Source organism: Palaemon carinicauda, chromosome 7, assembly GCF_036898095.1.
Source record: "Palaemon carinicauda isolate YSFRI2023 chromosome 7, ASM3689809v2, whole genome shotgun sequence".
NCBI lineage: Eukaryota > Metazoa > Arthropoda > Malacostraca > Decapoda > Palaemonidae > Palaemon > Palaemon carinicauda.
In genome coordinates, this window is record NC_090731.1 from 22,049,353 (window position 1) to 22,069,776 (window position 20,424).

Consider the following 20,424-nt stretch of genomic DNA (forward strand, 5'->3'; position numbering starts at 1 on the left):
GAAGAATGTTGTTCTTCCACCAAGTCAGTGCAGACTTCATCTTCTCGGAGATAGGAACTGAGACCGCTTCTAGCGTCATGTCCTTTCTCCAGTGAGCAGCTAGGTGATACTGAAGGGGTCGGAGGTGGAGTCTCCCTAACGCGATGAACTGGTCCAGAGATGAAAGCGTCCATATCAGACTCATCCACTGTCTGACTGAACATCGGTTCTTCTTCAGCATGCTCTGGATGCATTCTTGGGCTTGACTGATTCTGGGGGCCGACGGAAAAGCCCGAAAAGCTTGACTCTGAATCTCCATACCTAGATATACTATAGTTTGGGATGGGACGAGTTGGGACTTTTCCATATTGACCAGGAGACCCAATTCCTTGGTCAGATCCAGAGTCCATTTTAGATTCTCCAGACAGCGACGACTTGACGCAGCTCTTAAAAGCCAGTCATCCAAATAGAGGGAGGCTCTGATGTCTGCTAAATGCAGGAATTTGGCAATATTCCTCATCAGTTTGGTAAACACTAGAGGTGCCGTGCTTAGGCCAAAGCACAGGGCTTGGAACTGGTATACCACCTTCCCAAAAACGAACCTTAGAAAAGGTTGGGAATCTGGGTGGATGGGGACGTGAAAGTACGCGTCCTTTAGGTCTAACGAGACCATCCAGTCTTCCTTCCTGACCGATGCTAGAACTGACTTCGTCGTCTCCATGGTGAACGTCTGCTTGGTGACAAAGACATTTAGAGCACTGACGTCTAGCACCGGTCTCCACCCTCCTGTCTTCTTCGCCACTAAGAAGAGACGGTTGTAGAAGCCCGGGGATTGATGGTCCCGGACTATGACTACCGCTCCCTTTTGTAGCAAGAGAGACACCTCTTGCTGTAAAGCTAGCCTCTTGTCCTCCTCTCTGTACCTGGGAGAGAGGTCGATGGGAGTTGTTGCTAGAGGGGGCTTGCGCAAGAATGGAATCCTGTACCCCTCTCTGAGTAACTTCACAGACTGTGCGTCTGCACCCCTGTTCTCCCAGGCCTGCCAGTAGTTCTTGAGCCTGGCTCCCACTGCTGTCTGAAGAAGGTGGCAGTCAGACTCTGCCTCTTGAGGACTTGGAACCCTTCTTCTTGTTGCCACGTTGACTATCGGCACGAGTACCTCCTCTGCTGGAGGTTCTGCCACGAAAGGGCGGAATGAACCTAGACGCTGGTGTGTCCATCCTAGGTCTAGGCACGGAAGGTAAAGCTGTGACTTTACGTGCGGATGACGCCACCAGGTCATGAGTGTCTTTCTGGATCAACGAGGCGGCAATCCCCTTGATCAACTCTTCAGGAAAGAGACACTTCGATAGCAGAGCAAACATCAGTTCTGACTTCTGACATGGGGTGACTCCCGCCGACAAAAAGGAGCAAAGGTGATCCCGCTTCTTGAGAACTCCAGACACGAAAGAAGCCGCAAGCTCGCCAGACCCATCCCGTATGGCTTTGTCCATGCAGGACATGATGAGCATGGCAGAATCCTTATCCGAAGGGGAGGTCTTCCTGCTCAACGCTCCCAAACACCAGTCCAGGAAGTTAAAGATCTCGAACGCACGGAAAACTCCCTTCAAAAGATGGTCCATGTCCGAAGAAGTCCAGCAAATCTTGGAGCGTCTCATAGCCAGTCTGCGGGGAGAGTCTACCAGACTTGAGAAGTCGCCCTGGGCAGAGGCAGGAACTCCCAAGCCGAGAACCTCTCCCGTGGCATACCAGACGCTAGATCTGGAAGCAAGCTTGGCAGGGGAAACATGAAGGATGTCTTCCCAAGTTGCTTCTTGGCCTGCAACCACTCTCCCAGTACCCTAAAAGCTCTCTTGGACGAGCGAGTGAGTACGAGCTTCGTAAAGGCAGGAGCTGCTGACTGCATGCCTAAAGCGAACTCAGAGGGAGGTGAGCGTGGAGCTGCAGACACAAACTGGTCCGGATACAATTCCTTAAACAGGGCAAGGACTTTCCTAAAGTCTAAGGAGGGAGGCGTAGTCTTGGGTTCATCTATGTCGGAGTGTTGGTCGTCCAAATGCGCAGCTTCGTCGTCATCGGAGATTCCTTCATCCGAATGCTGAGGAGGAAGCGGCAAAGGAGGAGATAAAAGCTGAACGGCTGAATCCGGCAGCACGGGTGCATGCGTAGCTGCACTGGATCCAACGTCATGCTGCTGTTGGTCAGTCTGAGAGCTGGCAACAACCAAAGCGGAGTGGTGGTGCGTGGTGGGGACCACCGTGGGTTGCGGAGACTGACGCACCGCGTCAAAACACGGCAGCTTGACTCCACCTTCCTGCTGATGCGGTAGCTCACGCACGTCAACGGAGGGTGCCGCACGTCGGCTAACGTCAACATGCGTCTGGCAGGGTCGACTGCGCATAGGTGGTGGAGCTCTCACAGCCGGAGTGTGGGAGCAGGCAGCCGCAGTGTCAGCTGGGCGCACAACCGTGGCAGGTTGTAGGCTAACGGGTGCAGCGTCAACCTTCTCAGCACGATACTCCTGCATGAAGGAAGCTAGCTGAGTCTGCATAGACTGCAGCAAAGACCACTTAGGGTCTACCGCGGCTGGTGCGGCAACAGACGGAGTGATTGCCTGCTGCGGAACCACTCTACCTCTCTTGGGAGGTGTGCAGTCTTCGGAGGACTGCGGCGAGTCCGAACTGACCCAGTGGCTACACCTGGGCCGTTGGACTCGCTCGGAAGGGACCTTGCGTTTGAGAGGTCGTGAGACCTTGGTCCAGCGTTTCTGTCGAGAAACCTCTTCCGCAGACGAGGAATGAATGGGCTCACTCGTCTGTTTGTGGGTGGGACGATCTCGGCAAGATACGTCCTCAACCACGGAGGGAACGTCTGTTCGCTGATCAAGGCCTGTCGAACCCTTTGGTCGTACGACATTGCTTCTCCCCTGGGCTTGGGAGCTTGCAAGAGGTCCCGGACTGGGAGGACGACAGGCATGAACAGACGCACCCTCATGCGTAACACTGACACTTTTCACTGCACTGACACTCACTTCACTTCCCACTGCACTTTTACCTTTCAACTCCCTGACGTCAGCCATGAGTTGATTGCGGTCATTCGCTAATGACTCAACTCTCTCACCAAGAGCCTGAATGGCACGCATCATATCCGCCATCGAAGGTTGATGAGAGCTAGTAGGAGGGTCGGGTGTAACCACTACAGGGGAAGGAATAGGTTGTGGGGCATGGGGAGAGGAAAAATCAATAGAGCGAGACGAACTCCTCCTGATCCTATCCTTCTCTAGCCTACGTGCATACTTAAGGAATTCTTGAAAATCGAATTCCGAAAGCCCAGCGCATTCCTCACATCGATCTTCCAATTGACAGGCTTTACCCCTACAATTGGAACAAACGGTGTGCGGATCGATAGAGCCCTTCGGAAGACGCCTAGAACAGTCCCTAGCGCTACACTTCCTGTACTTGGGGACTTGAGTAGGGTCAGACATCTTGAATTAGCCAAAGGGGGGAAATCCAAAATCTATCCAAGTCGTCAACAAATAATCCAAAATCTAATCAATGAAAGTGAGAAAGTATTGAGGATAACTTCTGCACAGCGAAAGCTAATAACTAGAGAGAATACTTCACCAAATAACGTGAAAATCAACTCCAGAAAACAACAGCGTATCAAGTAGGTCTTGCCGGTGGCACGACAGAGAGAAAATTGGTTCTGTGTTGACAAGAAGTACTTGAGTACCTACTCGACAGATGGCGCTGTTGATGTACACCCCCACCTGTATAGCGATCGCTGGCGTATTCCGCCCGTAGGTTTTTTCTGTCGGGCAGCAGAGCTGCAGCTACATGATCAACGGGTAAGATTAATATTGAAAAACTATTAATCAACCCCAACCACTTTCCATTGCAGCACTAGCAATTGAAGAAATGCAATACTATACAGTATTTTTAATCATGTAATGTAGCTTATGAATCTAAAAATGCATTATCAAATACATGGACTATATTGCTGAGTGCAGCAATTACTTACCCCACTACATGGTCCATTACAAGCTTTGTTACATTGCTCACAAAGAATTTTTGTGTCATCTTTGTAAGCCTGAAAATAACCATAGGTGCAGGAGTCACAGAGCTCTCCTCCATAACCTGGGTTACACGCACATTCTCCACTTCCTTTTCTTGTTCCAGCACCCTGAAATTCAGATATAAAACAACGATGAACTTCCATTTATATATCCACAAACATTAATAAAAAATTATTTTTGTAAAAATGTTATTTTCATTAGTAAAATAAATTTTTGAATATACTTACCCGATAATCATGTAGCTGTCAACTCCGTTGCCCGACAGAATTCTACGGGAGGGATACGCCAGCTATCACTATACTAGAAGGGGGTGTACTCACCAGCGCCACCTGTGGCCAGGTACTGCAGTACTTCTTGTTGACACCACTTCAATTTTTCCTCGGTCCACTGGTTCTCTATGGGGAGGAAGGGTGGGTCAATTAAATCATGATTATCGGGTAAGTATATTCAAAAATTTATTTTACTAATGAAAATAACATTTTTCAATATTAAACTTACCCGATAATCATGTAGCTGATTCACACCCAGGGGGGTGGGTGAAAACCAGTGTACATGACTAAAGGATAGCTAAGTATCCCGTATTTCATATAATCAGTTATTTCAGAATAACAATGAAATAATAAGTACCTGGTAAGGAAGTCGACTTGAACCGTTACTCTGCCTTTATTAAGTTCGTCTTCCTTACTGAGCGCAGCGTTCCTCTTAGGAGGCTGAATCAACTCTAAGGTGCTAAAGTATTCAGGGCTGCAACCCATACTAAAGGACCTCTACACAACCTCTAACCCAGGCGCTTCTCAAGAATGAATTGACCACCCGCCAAATCAAAAGGATGCGGAAGGCTTCTTAGCCTACCGTAACAACCCAAAAAACAACAATAAAAGCATTCAAGAGAAAGGTTAAAAAAGGTTATGGGATTAAGGGAATGTAGTGGCTAAGCCCTCACCTACTACTGCACTCGCTGCTACGAATGGTCCCAGGGTGTAGCAGTTCTCGTAAAGAGACTAGACATCTTTAAGATAAAATGATGCAAACACTGACTTGCTCCTCCAATAAGTTGCATCCATAATGCTCTGCAGAGAACGGTTCTTATTAAAGGCCATCGAAGTGGCTACGGCTCTCACTTCGTGGGTCCTTACCTTCAGCAAAGCAAGGTCTTCATCCTTCATGTGAGAATGGGCTTCTCTAATCAGAAGCCTTATATAATACGAAACTCCGTTTTTGGACATGGGCATCGAAGGTTTCTTGATTGCACACCATAAGGCTTCTGACTGTCCTCGTATAGGTTTTGACCTATTAAGATAATATTTCAGAGCTCTGTCAGGGCAAAGAACTCTTTCTAGCTCGTTACCTACCATGTTGGAAAGGCTAGGAATTTCAAACGATCTAGGCCAAGGACGTGAAGGAAGTTCATTCTTAGCTAAAAATCCGAGCTGTAAAGAACATGTTGCAGATTCGGATGTGAACCCAATGTTCTTGCTGAAGGCATGAACCTCACTGACTCTTTTAGCTGTTGCAAGGCAGACGAGGAAAAGAGTCTTGAGGGTAAGGTCCTTGAAGGAAGCTGACTGGAGAGGTTCGAACCTAGGCGACATAAGGAACCTTAAGACTACGTCTAGATTCCAGCCTGGAGTGGGTAAACGACGTTCTTTAGAAGTCTCAAAAGACTTAAGGATGTCTTGAAGGTCCTTGTTGGAAGAAAGGTCCAAACCTCTGTGGCGGAGAACTGAAGCCAACATACTTCTGTACCCTTTAATCGTAGGAGCCGAAAGGGATCTCTCATTCCTTAGATGTAATAGGAAGTCAGCTATTTGGGTTACAGAGGTATTGGTAGAGGAAACTGCATTGGCTCTACACCAGCTTCGGAAGACTTCCCACTTGGATTGGTAGACTCTACGAGTGGATACCCTCCTTGCTCTGGCAATCGCACTGGCTGCCTCCTTCGAAAAGCCTCTAGCTCTAGCGAATCTTTCGACAGTCTGAAGGCAGTCAGCCGAAGAGCGTGGAGGTTTGGGTGCACCTTGTCTACGTGAGGTTGACGTAGAAGGTCCACTCTTAGAGGGAGAGTCCTGGGGATGTCGACCAGCCATTGTAGTACCTCTGTGAACCATTCTCTTGCAGGCCAAAGGGGAGCAACCAGCGTCAGCCGTGTCCCTTCGTGCGAGATGAACTTCTGAATGACTCTGTTGATGATCTTGAACGGTGGGAATGCGTAAAGGTCGAGATGGGACCAATTCAGCAGAAAAGCATCCACATGAACTGCTGCTGGGTCTGGAACTGGGGAACAGTACAAAGGAAGCCTCTTGGTCATGGAGGTGGCAAACAGATCTATTGTAGGCTGACCCCACAAGGTCCAAAGTCTGTTGCACACGCTCTTGTGAAGGGTCCATTCCGTGGGGATGACTTGATCTTTTCTGCTTAGGCGATCTGCTGAGACGTTCATGTTGCCCTGAATGAACCTCGTTACTAGGGTGAGGTTTAGACTTCTTGACCAAATGAGGAGGTCCCTTGCTATCTCGTACAGGTTCCTCGAATGGGTCCCTCCCTGCTTGGAGATGTAAGCCAAGGCTGTGGTGTTGTCGGAGTTCACCTCCACCACCTTGCCTAGCAGGAGGGACTTGAAGTTCAATAGGGCCATATGAACTGCCAGTAGCTCCTTGCAGTTGATGTGGAGTGTTTCCTGTTCCTTGTTCCACGTTCCCGAGCATTCCTGTCCGTTCAAGGTCGCGCCCCAGCCCGAGTCTGATGCATCCGAGAAGAGATGAAGATTGGGGGTCTGAATCGCTAACGATAGGCCCTCCTTGAGAAGGAGGTTGGTCTTCCACCACAAGAGAGTGGTCTTCATCTCTTTGGTGACCGGGATAGAGACTGCTTCGAGCGTCAAATCCTTGTCCCAATGAGCTGCTAGATGGAATTGGAGAGGGCGGAGGTGGAGTCTCCCTAAGTCGACGAACAGGGCTAACGATGACAGGGTCCCTGTGAGACTCATCCACTGTCTCACCGAGCAACTGTTCCTCTTCAGCATGCTCAGGATGCAATCTAGGGCTTGGCTTATCCTTGGGGCCGATGGAAAAGCCCGAAAATCCTGACTCCGAATCTCCATTCCCAGGTAAACTATGGATTGGGAGGGAATGAGCTGGGACTTTTCCAAGTTGACTAACAGACCCAGTTCCTTGATCAAGTCCAAAGTCCAGTAGAGACTCTCCAGACAGCGACGACTCGTGGAGGCTCTCAACAGCCAGTCGTCTAAATAAAGGGAGGCTCTGATGTCCGATAAGTGGAGGAATTTTGCAACATTCCTCATCAGATGCGTAAACACCATAGGAGCTGTGCTTAGGCCAAAACACAGGGCTTGGAATTGGTACACAACCTTTCCAAAAACGAATCTCAGGAAAGGTTGGGAGTCTGGATGAATAGGAACGTGAAAGTAAGCGTCTTTCAGATCCAACGAGACCATCCAGTCCTCCTGCCTGACCGCTGATAGGACCGACTTCGTCGTCTCCATAGTGAACGTCTGCTTGGTGACATAAGCATTGAGCGCGCTGACGTCCAGCACCGGTCTCCAACCTCCTGTCTTCTTGGCCACCAGAAAGAGACGGTTGTAGAAGCCCGGGGATTGATGGTCCCGGACTATAACCACTGCCTTCTTCTGTAACAGGAGCGACACCTCCTGGTGCAACGCTAGCCTCTTGTCCTTTTCCTTGTAGTTGGGAGAGAGGTTGATGGGAGAAGTGGTCAGAGGGGGTTTGCGGCAGAATGGTATCCTGTAACCCTCCCTCAGCCACCTGACAGACTGGGCGTCTGCACCTCTCCTTTCCCAAGCTTGCCAGAAGATCTTGAGTCTGGCTCCTACTGCTGTCTGGAGAGGAGGAGAGTCAGTGTTTGCCTTTTGAAGTCTTGGGACCTTTCCTAGACTTGCTCCTGGAAGAGTCTGGACGGGAGCTTCCTCGGCTAGGGGCTCTGCCACGAAAGGGCGGAATAAACCTTGTAGCAGGAGTATCAGCCACTGGGGTGCGGTAAGTCCTGGGAACTGAGGGAGCAACCTTAGTCTTACGAGCTGAAGAGGCCACAAGATCATGAGTGTCCTTCTGAATCAGGGCCGCAGACAAGTCCTTGATAAGCTCTTCGGGAAACAAGAACTTAGAAAGCGGAGCGAAAAGGAGTTGAGACCTTTGACAAGGTGTGATGCTGGAAGAAAGAAAGGTGCAAAATTGCTCCCTTTTCTTAAGAACTCCTGACACAAACATTGAAGCAAGCTCGCCAGATCAATCCCGAATTGCTTTATCCATGCAGGACATTAAAAGCATTGCAGAGTCCTTGTCCGCAGGGGAGGTCTTCTTGCTAAGGGCCCCCAGGCACCAGTCTAGAAAATTGAACATCTCAAAGGCACGAAATACACCCTTTAGGAAGTGGTCTAAATCGGAGAAGGTCCAGCAAACCTTAGAGCGCCTCATTGCTGTTCTACGAGGAGAGTCGACCAAACTTGAGAAGTCAGCCTGGGCAGAGGCAGGGACTCCCAAGCCTGGTTCCTCTCCTGTGGCATACCATACGCCCGCCTTAGAAGTGAGCTTAGTAGGTGGGAACATAAAGGAAGTCTTCCCTAGTTGCTGTTTAGACTGCAACCACTCCCCTAATATTCTTAAAGCTCTCTTAGAGGACCTAGCAAAGACGAGCTTAGTATAAGTTGACTTAACAGGCTGCATGCCCAGCGAAAACTCAGATGGAGGAGAGCGGGGGGTAGCAGAAACAAAATGGTCCGGGTATACCTCTCTGAAAAGAGCCAGGACCTTACGAAAGTCAATGGGTAGAGGAGAAGACTGTAAGTTTACTTGTGAACGAAGGTTCTGGAGTGGGAGGTGAGACCTTCCGGACTCACCAGTGGTAGCTTATACACCCCCCCCTGGAACCCCCCCAAGCGGCGGCGCGAGCCCTAAACCACGCCCCCTTGGGCGGAGTTACCAGAGACGAGCGGGTTGACTCGGCAATGGAAGTCACATTTTTGAAGTTGTAATAGAACAAAAAATAACACAGAAGTGGTTGAGCTTACCTTGGTAGTGCAAGTTATGAAGGAATTACTGTGAAGGTGCAAATTGTTGGACATAAAGGTCTTTTTACTAGTAAATTCAATCTTCTTGTGCTCTCTTGGTTGATATGAATATTGAAAGATTCCAGTTAGTTTGTTTTCTGTGGAATAATAGTGATTGTATGTGTGTGTTCTTGTATATAGCCTACTCTGTTGAATTATGAAGTTGTTAGAATATTCCCTCCTAAGTACTGTACATGGTCTCCTCGGCTCACGGGGGAAGGGTTGGAGGGTGACCCAGACTTTGAGTCCGGAAGGTCTCACCTCCCACTCCAGAACCTTCGTTCACAAGTAAACTTACAGTTCTGGAGAGGGAGGTCTCAACCTTCCGGACTCACCAGTGGTAGCTAGGCAGATGCTTCAGGGGGCTTGAAGATGAAGTCCAGCGACCACAGCATCGAAAGCTCCCTGTAAGCCGAGGAGAGCATAGTAAGAGCTGAAGACAGAGTCGCTTCTCCAATTCATTCTGGACATGATTTCTTGTATCGATACTCCATTGTATAGCAGTCTTGATGAAGCTTGCCCCCTTATAGAGTGAAAATTCGTTGACTGTTTAGTTGCATTTGGGTCGGCTCTGAAAATGCACTCCCTAAAAAGTTGTCTCATTTTTTGTAGAGACATTATCTTGAAGTGTTCATCTAGCCATATGTGGTCTTTCCTGTCTATGTTTCTTTCCATACAGACTTTGTTGGTGTATTCCAAATAGAAGTTCAATTGTCTGACTGGACATATTTTTGGTCTGTTAGGAAGCTTCCTAAAGCTGATCTCTATTGGCGTGTAGTTGTTCTTTTGGTTTTTGGCCATGAAGGAAGGGTGGTTCCGTAAGACAATGTGTTCTGGGGTGAAGGTGCTCCTGGAAATGCTGAGATTGTTAAATTGATTAGCTCTTAAAGGGCAAGCTAAGGCTACTAGGAACAAGGTTTTCTGTGTCAGTAGTAAGGTAGAGTTATCTTTCGTGGTGTTGAGAAATGAAATTACTTTGTCTAGATCCCAGCCAGGGAACTGGTGAGAATTTCTAGGTTTCCTTCTATTAACTCCCGATATCATTGTTTTGACATATTTGTCCTCTGCAAGACAGTAACCTGGGAAATAGCCTGACAAGATAGGACCTAAAGCTGCTCTGTAGCTCTTCAGGGTGTTGTAAGACAGACCCTTGTCTATAAGGTGATTGAAAAATAAAATAATTGCTAACAGGGGAAATTTGTTGTCTCTTCCATACTCCTTGTGAATGAAACTTTTAAAAATGTTGTATAGGTTTTCATACTTGTGCAAGGAGCTGTCCCTCAAGCTGACAGCAATTTTGGAGCAAACCTCAGGAGGAAAGACGTTAGGGAGCTGATCCTTTAAATTTTGAAGGCGATCAAAGTTGATTGGAGCTTTGCTGAGGGTGAGATACAATCCTTGAGAACTATCTGGTAGTCTTCGATCTTCACAATATATCGTTTGTGCTGCTTCGCGACTGACTTCACTAATGGAATCCATGGTTCCATCCCCTGCGATATGGTGCAGAAAAGCATATTATTATTGCATTCTTTATTGATTTTAAAAGCTACTTTGTGTAGTAAGAATCCTGGTGGAAAGGCATAGAGGGGTGTTGATCCCTTCCAGCTAATCGTAAGTGCATTATTGCTGATGGCTTTTTGATTTGGAAGAGATGAACAGAACTTTTTGCACTTAGTATTGAAACCATTTGAGAACAGATCTATTTCTGGGGTGAAATTGAAGTCAGAGCAGATTAAGGAGAATAGACTGTCACTGAGGGAAGTTTCTGTGTGAATGGAACCCAGGTCCCTGGAAAGTGAGTCTGCGATGGTGTTACTTACTCCCCTGATCCATCTGGAATTTATCTGTATGTTGTGATCCTTCATGGTACTAAGTATTTTCCTGACTAGTTCATGGGCTAACTTGTTTCTGATACTACCCTGTTTCTTTATCCAACAATTAGTAACCTTTGAATCAACATGTATTAAGACTACCTTGTTGTATAACCTTGTGATGAAGTGTTCCAAAGAATAGAAGCAAGCTAATAACTCTCTTACATTGATGTGAAGGGAGGATTCTTCATTTGTCCAAGTTCCATTTATTGAGAGCATATTACCCGCTATTACTAATGCACCTCCCCAACCCTGGTTGGAAGCGTCAGTGAAAAGTTCTGCATCTATCTGTGGTTTTGGAATGTTAATCTCTCTGTACATTTGTCTCTGTTCCCATGGCTTTAGGTATTTTTTGAAGGTGTGGGGAATGATTTTGTACCCTGAATTAAAATAACTGTGGTACCTGTGGAGATATATAAGATGGAATCTTCCCAAGCTTGTATAGGATGCACTAAAATTTAAAGCTCCGATTAACATTTGATAGGAATGCAGGTCGGATTTAACAGAGTTGGAGAAAGCTTTGGCCAATTCGACACACTTCTCTATGTTTTTCCCACTGGGATTCATAGTTTTCTTAATCATATTGTAATGCACTCCTAAAAATTCAATTCTTTGAGTCGGTTCAATTGTAGATTTTTTAAGTGAGATATTCCATCCTAAGTCTGACAAGATCTTAATGACTAGCTGAATGTGATTTTTACATTTTACATAATCTTTTGCTAATATGAGAATGTCATCAAGATAGTTGAATATTAAGATGTTATATGAGGTTCTAATATACTTGATCACTGTGTACATTATTTTTGAAAAAATATAAGGTGCTGTCTTTAGTCCAAAGGGTATCACAGTCCATTTGAACTTCCTTTTACCTAGTTTGAAGGTTAGAAATTTCTGGCTACTTGCATGTAATGGAATGTGCCAATAAGCATCTTTTAAATCTAGTTTGCAGGCCCAAGAGTTTAGATGTAGATAGGGAAATATAGTATTGGCCTTGAGCATGGTAAAAGAAGGTTTTTTAATCATGGTGTTGAGCACTTTCATGTCAAAGATTAGTCGTACTGTTCCATCTGGTTTGAATTTATAAAATATGTGGTTGGAGTAGTAAAAGGAAGTTCTGGGGATCTGCTCTATGGCACCTAGTTTTAGCAGTCTGTCACATTCACTTTCCAATATTTTACGCTTGTTAATTGAATAAAATCTATCTTTACCTGTTCTTTTTAATGACCTCTGGGCTTTAAGTTTATTATTAAACGGAATTCTCACCCCTTCATTGATAATTTTACAAGCAAAAGAGGCATTAGGAAGCTTTCTCTAACTATCAATATTCATCAATAATGACTTACCTATCCTATTCTCTGGGGGGCTCTGGGAGGAGTTATTCATTGGTTTTGAGGCCAAAGGCGAGGTCTCTTTACTTCTATCTTGATTTATAGCATTTGGCCCAATGTCATGATGGTCTGGTGCGGAGCAAAGCTCGTTATTATCTGGTGCTGAGCAAAGCTCATTAACCACTGGTGCTGAGCAAAGCTCGTAATTAACTGGTGCTGAGCAAAGCTCATTAACTGGTGCTGAGCAAAGCTCATTAACTGGTGCTGAGCAAAGCTCATTATTAACTGGTGCAGAGTAAACATCGTTATCAACTGGTGCATAGAATACTGGTGCTGAAAAAATTTCTCTTTGAACTGGTGCGGAGCATGGCTCAATTTCTAGGGTCTTTCTTTTCTCTGGCTCCTGAACTATTAGCTTGTCCATTTTGTGACCTCCCCCCCCTGTACCCACCTCGCCTATTACCTCTTCTAAGTGGCTGAGACTTGAATCTAAAGTTAGGGTTACCTTTGAGGAAACTGAACCTTCTTCCCTGAAATCTGCCCCCGAAGTTGAATTTCCTACCCCTGAAGTTTGCTGCCCCTCCTCTGAGGAGGGGACCTTTGTGAAAGCAGGCAGCAATGGCTGATTTTTGGTCTTCAGTTAAATTCCAAACTTCTTTAATGTCTGCTTTGATTATAAGATCTCTTACTTCTTCCTTGAGGTATCTAGGAAGTGCTCTGCTTCTGAAATTTCTTATCAAATTTTGTATGAGGTCTATGCTCCTCCTTAGGGGACCAATAATAATTTTGGACAAAAAATCAATGTCATTTACTTTGGAGGGGTATACAATGTGTGCCAGTGCTGCATGCCCTTGAAAGGCAGAAATACTCATTTTAATATTTTCAATGTCATAAAAAAAATTTTCTCTTATAACTGTCATCAAATACCTTACCTTCAGGCCAGAAATTCAACTTTGGAGTATTAATTAATTTAAAAAAGTCTGAGAACTCCTTATTTTGACTACTAACAAAGAATTTATCCCGGTTATCACTATGGCCTTCACTGAAAGTTAATGCTACTAGTGAATTATTCAATTGAATTTTCCCTTCTCTATGAAAAGATGGTTCAGCTTTGAAATTGGTGGAAATATATGAAGGAATGGGTTTATTGAATGTAAGAAGGTTGAAATCTTCGTAATCACTTTCGTCTCCATTATTATAAAAGGAAAAGAGGTCTAAATTTGCACTTTCAGGTAATTCAGGTGATCGTCTTGAGCGCTTAGTAGGAGGGGGAGCCTCATTCTTCTTAGCAGGTGAACCACTTCTGCCGAGATGAATGTTTAATATCAGTGATTTATTTACCATAGAATAATTGAAATTTTGTTCAACAGGTATAGTAAATATGGACAGCAGCGGACCTAGAAGGCTGAAGTCAGGCAATGGGGTTCACGACTCAAATAGCCCTCTTAGGTTAATTCAGTGCCATATTTAAGTGAATGATAAGTTTAAATCTGTTATTATTAATAAACTAGACCTGCCTCATATGTAACCCTTATCAGATAGCCCCCCAGGGCCTAGGCTAGTGTCGATAGGTTTAAAGCGAGAAATGTAAGCTCGAACTTACCTGTGGTCTAGCCTACTGCCTATTAAGCGCGTGCTTTTAATGTGTCAGGCAAGCAATTTGTTTTGTGTGCTTAATTATAATTTTGTAATATATAAAAATTGGAGTATTTAGTTTGTTTATACCGATAATCGTGTAGTAATCATGCACATGCTTTGCTTAAGCTACTTACGCTATGTTCGGAAGTGCCTGCTCTAAGCATTCAAATCATAACAAGCTTACGTATGGGGGCCGCCATTTGCATTTGTGACGTCATTAGTCTAAATCAGCTGCTTTCCATATGACGTTTTCGTTGTAAACAGAATTTAAAACCTTACCTTTTCTGGATGATTTGCATAAGAGTTTGATTCTGTTGTAGTAACATATTTACGATATCAGAATTAGAAGGCATATCACTATCTGCAGTCGATTGTGTGCGTTTTTCGTTACTGATTACGTTCTCCTCTCCGCTGGAGTCTTCGCTAAGCCGATGCACCTCCGCGGAGGTAAGAATTTGCCTAGACATAATTAAGCCGTGGGCTGAGATATTACTCTGGTTGCTGAGTGCAGGATAATGAAAATCAGCGGGAGGGAAAAAGAGGAGAACGTTCTGTGCCGAAGTCAACTTCAGAAATGTGACTTCCATTACCGAGTCAACCCGCTCGTCTCTGGTAACTCCGCCCAAGGGGGCGTGGTTTAGGGCTCGCGCCGCCGCTTGGGGGGGTTCCAGGGGGGGTGTATAAGCTACCACTGGTGAGTCCGGAAGGTTGAGACCTCCCTCTCCAGAACTTGGGTTCTTCCACGTCTGATGAGGGATCCAGGTGCGCAGCTTCCTCCTCAGAAACCTCATCACCAGAGTGTAGCGAAGTGAGAGGTAAAGTAACAGTGGTATGCTGAACAGCAGAATCAGAACAAGCGGGTGCATAAACGCTTGTGGTTTCATCCTCAAGTCTCTGTTGCTGAGTTAAAACCTGAGGTTCAGGCTGCAAAGACTGGTCAAGAAGAGTAGAGGAAGGTAGGCGCATGGGTTGAGGTGGCTGACTCCTGGCATGAGTTTCTTGTCTCAAGAGTTGCGCTTGCTGTAAGGGTAGCGGATGCGCAGTAGTAGGTTCCTGAGGAACGAGTTGAGGTTCCTGAGGAACGAGTTGAGGTTCCTGAGGTGTGAGCTGCGAGAGTTGAGGTAGCGGCTGCGCAGAACGCAGTTCTTGTCTCGCGAGTTGAGGTGCCTGAGGTGCTAGCCTAAGGAGTTGAGGCTCTCGCCTTGAGGAGGGTTGAGGTCGCTGCAGCGAGTGCTGAGGTGGCTGCCTCATGGATGGAAGAGGTTGTCGTACCTCAAGAGATTGTTGCCTCGCTGGTGGAACCGCAAGCGGAAGCGGAGGAAGTAAGGTATAAGACTCCTGCTCCCATTGCTGAGGTTGCCTTAAGGAAGGCGGAGGTTGCTGCACACCGCTGGTAACTGGCAACTCAGTACGCGGTAAGGTATCCTGAGGAACCTCAACTTCGTACGCCTGGCAGACTGGACTGCGGTTAGGCGGAGCGATCGCAGGAGGAGGTGTAACCTTCTCAGCCTGACACTCACGCATTAAAACCGCAAGCTGTGACTGCATGGACTGCAGCAAAGTCATCTTGGGGTCGACAGACGCTAAGGTCTGCTGAGGCAAAGCCTTAACAGAAGATGAGGTCTGTTGCGGCATCACCTTACCCCTCTTAGGAGGTGTGCAGTCACCTGATGACTGCGGAGAGTCAGAGCTAATCCAATGACTGCAACCAGGTTGTAGAGCTCTTGAGGTCTGGACTTTGCGTTTGAGAGGTCTTGAGACCTGAGTCCAGCGTTTTCTCCCTGACATTTCTTCAGCAGACGAGTAAAAGACGGGCTCAATCGTCTGCGGGTGGGAGTGACGGTCTCTGTAAGACACGCCCGCAACCACCGAGGATACTTCTGTGCGCCGATCAAGGCCTGCCGAACCCTTTTGCCCTTCGACATTGCTTCTCCCCTGGGCTTGGGAGCTTGCAAGAGGTCCCGGACTGGGAGGACGACTGGCACGCACAGAAGTACCCTCACGCACCACACTGACACTGACACTAGCACTTGGCACCGCACTGACACTAGCACTTGTCACAGCACTGGCACTATCACCTCCCACTGCACTTTTGACCTTAAGCTCTTTGACTTCTGCCATAAGAGACTTATGGTCACTAACCACCGATTCCACTTTGTCACCTAAAGCCTGAATGGCACGCAAAACATCGGACATATCAGGTTGAGTACAAATAGTAGGTTCGGGGGTAGCCACTACAGGGGGAGGAAAAGGTTGAGGATCATGAGGTGAGGAAAAAAGTGAAGAGCGAGAAGAACTCCTCCTAACTCTCTCTCTCTCTAACTTGGTTGAATATTTCAGGAATCGAACAAATTCAAGTTCCGAAAGTCCAGCGCATTCCTCACATCGATCTTCCAACTGACAGGGTCTTTCCCTACAGTCAGAACAAGCGGTGTGAGGATCTACCGAGGCCTTCGGAATACGCCTATTACAAGACCTACATCGTCTATGGGGTGGGGCTTGTGAAAGGTCAGACATCTTGAATCAAAGAGTAAGTCAAGGGGGATTCCAAATCAAGCAAAAAGATCGTTAACCATTAAACAGAACTAAATAAAAGCTATCTAAGCTAATAGAGAAGTTTCCAGTATAGCGACAGCCGAAATCTTAGAGAAATACTTCACCAAAAGCCGTGAACAATACTCCAAAATTATAAGCGTATCCCAGAACGTCTTGCCGGAAGCACGACAGAGGAAAAATTGAAGTGGTGTCAACAAGAAGTACTGCAGTACCTGGCCACAGGTGGCGCTGGTGAGTACACCCCCTTCTAGTATAGTGATAGCTGGCGTATCCCTCCCGTAGAATTCTGTCGGGCAACGGAGTTGACAGCTACATGATTATCGGGTAAGTTTAATATTGAAAATTGAACTTTACATTACATCCAATGACTTATCTGTGAATTTTCTCTGATCTTGATATTTATTTACACAACTTTTAATCATCATTAATAAAAAGGATATTAGGGAAATTTGGCAATCATAAAAACTTTGGGCTTCAAGTTAGTACTTCAGCAAATGGTTGAAAGTACTGTTGTATACCTAAAAACTACTTTAAAATTTTATAAGTGTAAATTGAGGAAAACATTTTTATGATGATAATTGTGTAGCCATGAATATGATGTATGAAGTCACGACAAGTCTAACTCAGTCCATCATAATGCAATATTTTATCATGAATCATGTCTATACTTTCCTCATATTCATGCTCTTAAGCCACGTGAACATTATCCATAATACAAAACCTACAGGATATTTTCTCTTTTAGAATCTTATTAATCAGCTATAACTGGAAAACATAGAATGCAATACTGTATACACATCAATACTGTACAGAGAGGTCTTGGGTACATGGATTTTTTTCTCATTCATACAGTATTTATCGAGTCCTGAGTATAGACAGCTAGTCAGGGGTAGGTTGCTGTATGTTCTCAAACATTCTGTAAAGCACAGAAGTCACAATTACACTAATTAGGCAAAAATACAATAGCATTAGCATACAAAACCAGCTTCAGTGTCATGTAGAGGATTTCTATTCACTATGTATTGCTAGGTACATTTTCTGAAGATAATTTTGATTCATAGTCAAGTTGAATGAGCTATGTTTTTCACTGGCATTCTGTTTCCATGTGCTGTACAGTATATATACAGTACATACTCTACGTACTTATTACGTTACAACGTAAAATTTTGCATGTTATGTGGTTACCTTTTAAAAACTGCTTAAATACAAAAACCACAAATAAATAAAATTTATGACTTTATTGGGACAGCTACTACACCAGGAGATGGAGAACATTTTTCTTTATTATTATTTAACTTTCAAAAACCATTGATGGAATTGCTATGAATCTCCACACCCATGGACCAGGTAAGATTGTATGCTACGCCACATTTAGCTTTGATTAGATTTGAATTACAGAATTTGGCCAAGTGACCCAGTCCCGAAATAAGAACGGAAAGAGGCTGGATAAAATATCAAGCCAATACTGAGAAAATTCTAGGATCTATAATAGGCTTCAAGGTATGAAGACTCCTTAAACGTCACAACCGAATATCTTGTATGCATCAGGAATAATTCTTACCTTACATTTACCGTTACCTCCACAAGGACTCTCGATGCCTCCTTTACAAGGAAGACATTGGGGACCATAGTGATTAGGAGGACAACAAACTCTCAACTTTTCAATGCATAGCCACACATGAAGGTCTGGTTCATTTTCTTGCTCTCGAAACCACCAATCTTCTACAAGGCCCTCATGCTCCTCCGCACTACTCTCACACTGCAACAAAACTTCAATCATCAGCATAAAAATACCAAAATTATAGACAACTTGATTGATGGAAGCTATATTGGAGTGTTGTTATTATTTATTTAAAATTTTTGCTAACAAAACTTGGGTAAAATGTGGCTATAAATTTTGTTGTTTGCAGTGATATACTTATAATCCAAATACTGTTTTATATAAGCTTTGGTTGATGAAATTAAAAGCTGTAACTCAACAGCAATGACCACAAAAACAAAACCTGTATTGAAAACTTTACATCCAACTCACCTGTTTCTGACCACGCTCAACATCTTTACAGAGCTTTTCTTGAATCTCTATTAGCCGAATTTCAGACGTCTTATAAGACTTCATTTTTTCTTCCTCCCATGCTGAATCACCACCCTCAAACTTACCCCTAGCGGTAGACTCTATACCCTGTGAAATATTAAAAAAATATCTAAGAAACTAGATACTGTGCAGTATATATGATAAAGGATGTTATGCTGTACACTAAATTCCAATCTACAATCATCCTCACCTGGCGCAAGATAATTGCTTTACAAAAAATATTAAGTGACTCAACATGCCAGGTATACCCCAGTAAGGTGTTTCAGTAAGATTATGGCATATGACATGTGACAGCAGAACTGATAAGAAAAGATCAGTCTCGTAAGAAAATGTGTCTAAGACAAAGATTTATTGTGCCTACATGGCTATTCAATATTAATGTGGAAGGAGTAATGAAAAAGGCAATTCTTATAATCGTAAGTACATATACAGCATGGGGGTAAAAATATGGCAGCTAGAGCATTTAAAACATAGCAGTGACCTTGCAGGTTAAACAACACTTAACAAAAAGAACAATAAAACCATTGCTGTATTTATCATGGCAGAATACAATAAAATATTCAAAAGTCTGTATCAATTTAAAGATATTGAAATCACTGTCAATTTAAAGACATAAGTAAAATCAAGTAAGAAAATAAAACTGGCATGATTATGTCATTGAGCAGAGGTAAGAATGCAAAACCACAGACTAAGCAAAGGGAGTTCTAAATTTACTAAGAGTCATGCAAGAGAAAATAAAACTTTGTTTATCAATATGGACACAACTGTGGCACTGATGATACAATCACTCTGCTTAACAACATACATCAAATTACATACCACAACACTTTAAAGCATTTACCTTTTTAAATGAATCTGTAAGAGCTTTGCAAGCAGCACAGGGAGGAAGTTTAGCTGCCTTTTGTGTCTCTTTATTACTTTTTCCTTTGTCTGTTTTAGCTGCATCACCTGCTGCTTCTGCAATCACTTGTATCACAAAGAAATTGAGACTTAGGGCTACAGTGATGCATACTCCTCCTCTCTTTAAGAGATACATTCTGTAAAAAAAAAAAAAAAATAATATACATCATATTTCAATGACTTGATTACAAAGCGTATTCTAAATAAATAATGAAAAATAAATATCCAAGATGAAATACTTTCTTTTAATACCCGAATTGTTATGCATTCAAAGTAATTTGAACATTTTTATTATAATACAGTACAACATATGAAAAAAATGGCTCTTCCACAAATTTTTAGTACAAGGTAATAAAACAATTAATTAAATGTTGAAAATTGGGTTTATTTTAATAACTCTCTGAAAGTGTTATTGGCAAGAGAAGACCCTGTCGATTGGGTAGTTGTCTTCTTTCCCCAGATAACAGTATCAGCAGGTCCGGTACCATTCTGCATGCAGGCATTTGGGGGTTACTCAAGTCATTTTGAGGTTTAGAGTATTACATATTTTGTCAATTACCCTTCTGATCACGCAAAACGGCGGAAAAGCATTAAACGACCAAGCCTTCCCAGGAACATTGGAAGATGTCTTCCAACACTACTGCCCAATACGGCATCAGTGAGCAGTATACTGAGAGTATGGCTTCATCACAAACAGGCAAATTGCAAGAGAACTGCAGTTCCCCCAAGTCAGGAGGTTCCTTACCACTTGAGGATAAAGGGACTACTCTGACCTGACAATTTGTCCATGATGACATAGTTTGTCAGCTACCACATTCCTTTTTCCAAGAATGAACCTAGCAGACAGGTGTGCCGTACTATCTTGTTCTGTGCTCATTCATAAGCCTCTATTACTAAGTCAC

At 44.4% G+C, this 20,424-nt stretch overlaps 1 protein-coding gene across 1 annotated transcript in view; it reads right to left on the reverse strand.

Annotated features, from left to right (window-relative positions):
* Positions 1-19,658, reverse strand: part of LOC137643895 (cysteine-rich with EGF-like domain protein 2) — a 68,658-nt gene extending 49,000 nt beyond the window's left edge. Inside the window, exons 1-4 of the mRNA XM_068376639.1 lie at positions 19,464-19,658; positions 18,563-18,709; positions 18,092-18,289; positions 4,000-4,161 (exon numbers count right to left, since the gene is read on the reverse strand). Of these exons, the coding sequence (XP_068232740.1) occupies positions 4,000-4,161; positions 18,092-18,289; positions 18,563-18,709; positions 19,464-19,658 (702 nt within the window). The remainder of the gene's footprint in view (positions 1-3,999; positions 4,162-18,091; positions 18,290-18,562; positions 18,710-19,463) is intronic.
* Between the last annotated feature and the right edge of the window lie 766 nt (positions 19,659-20,424).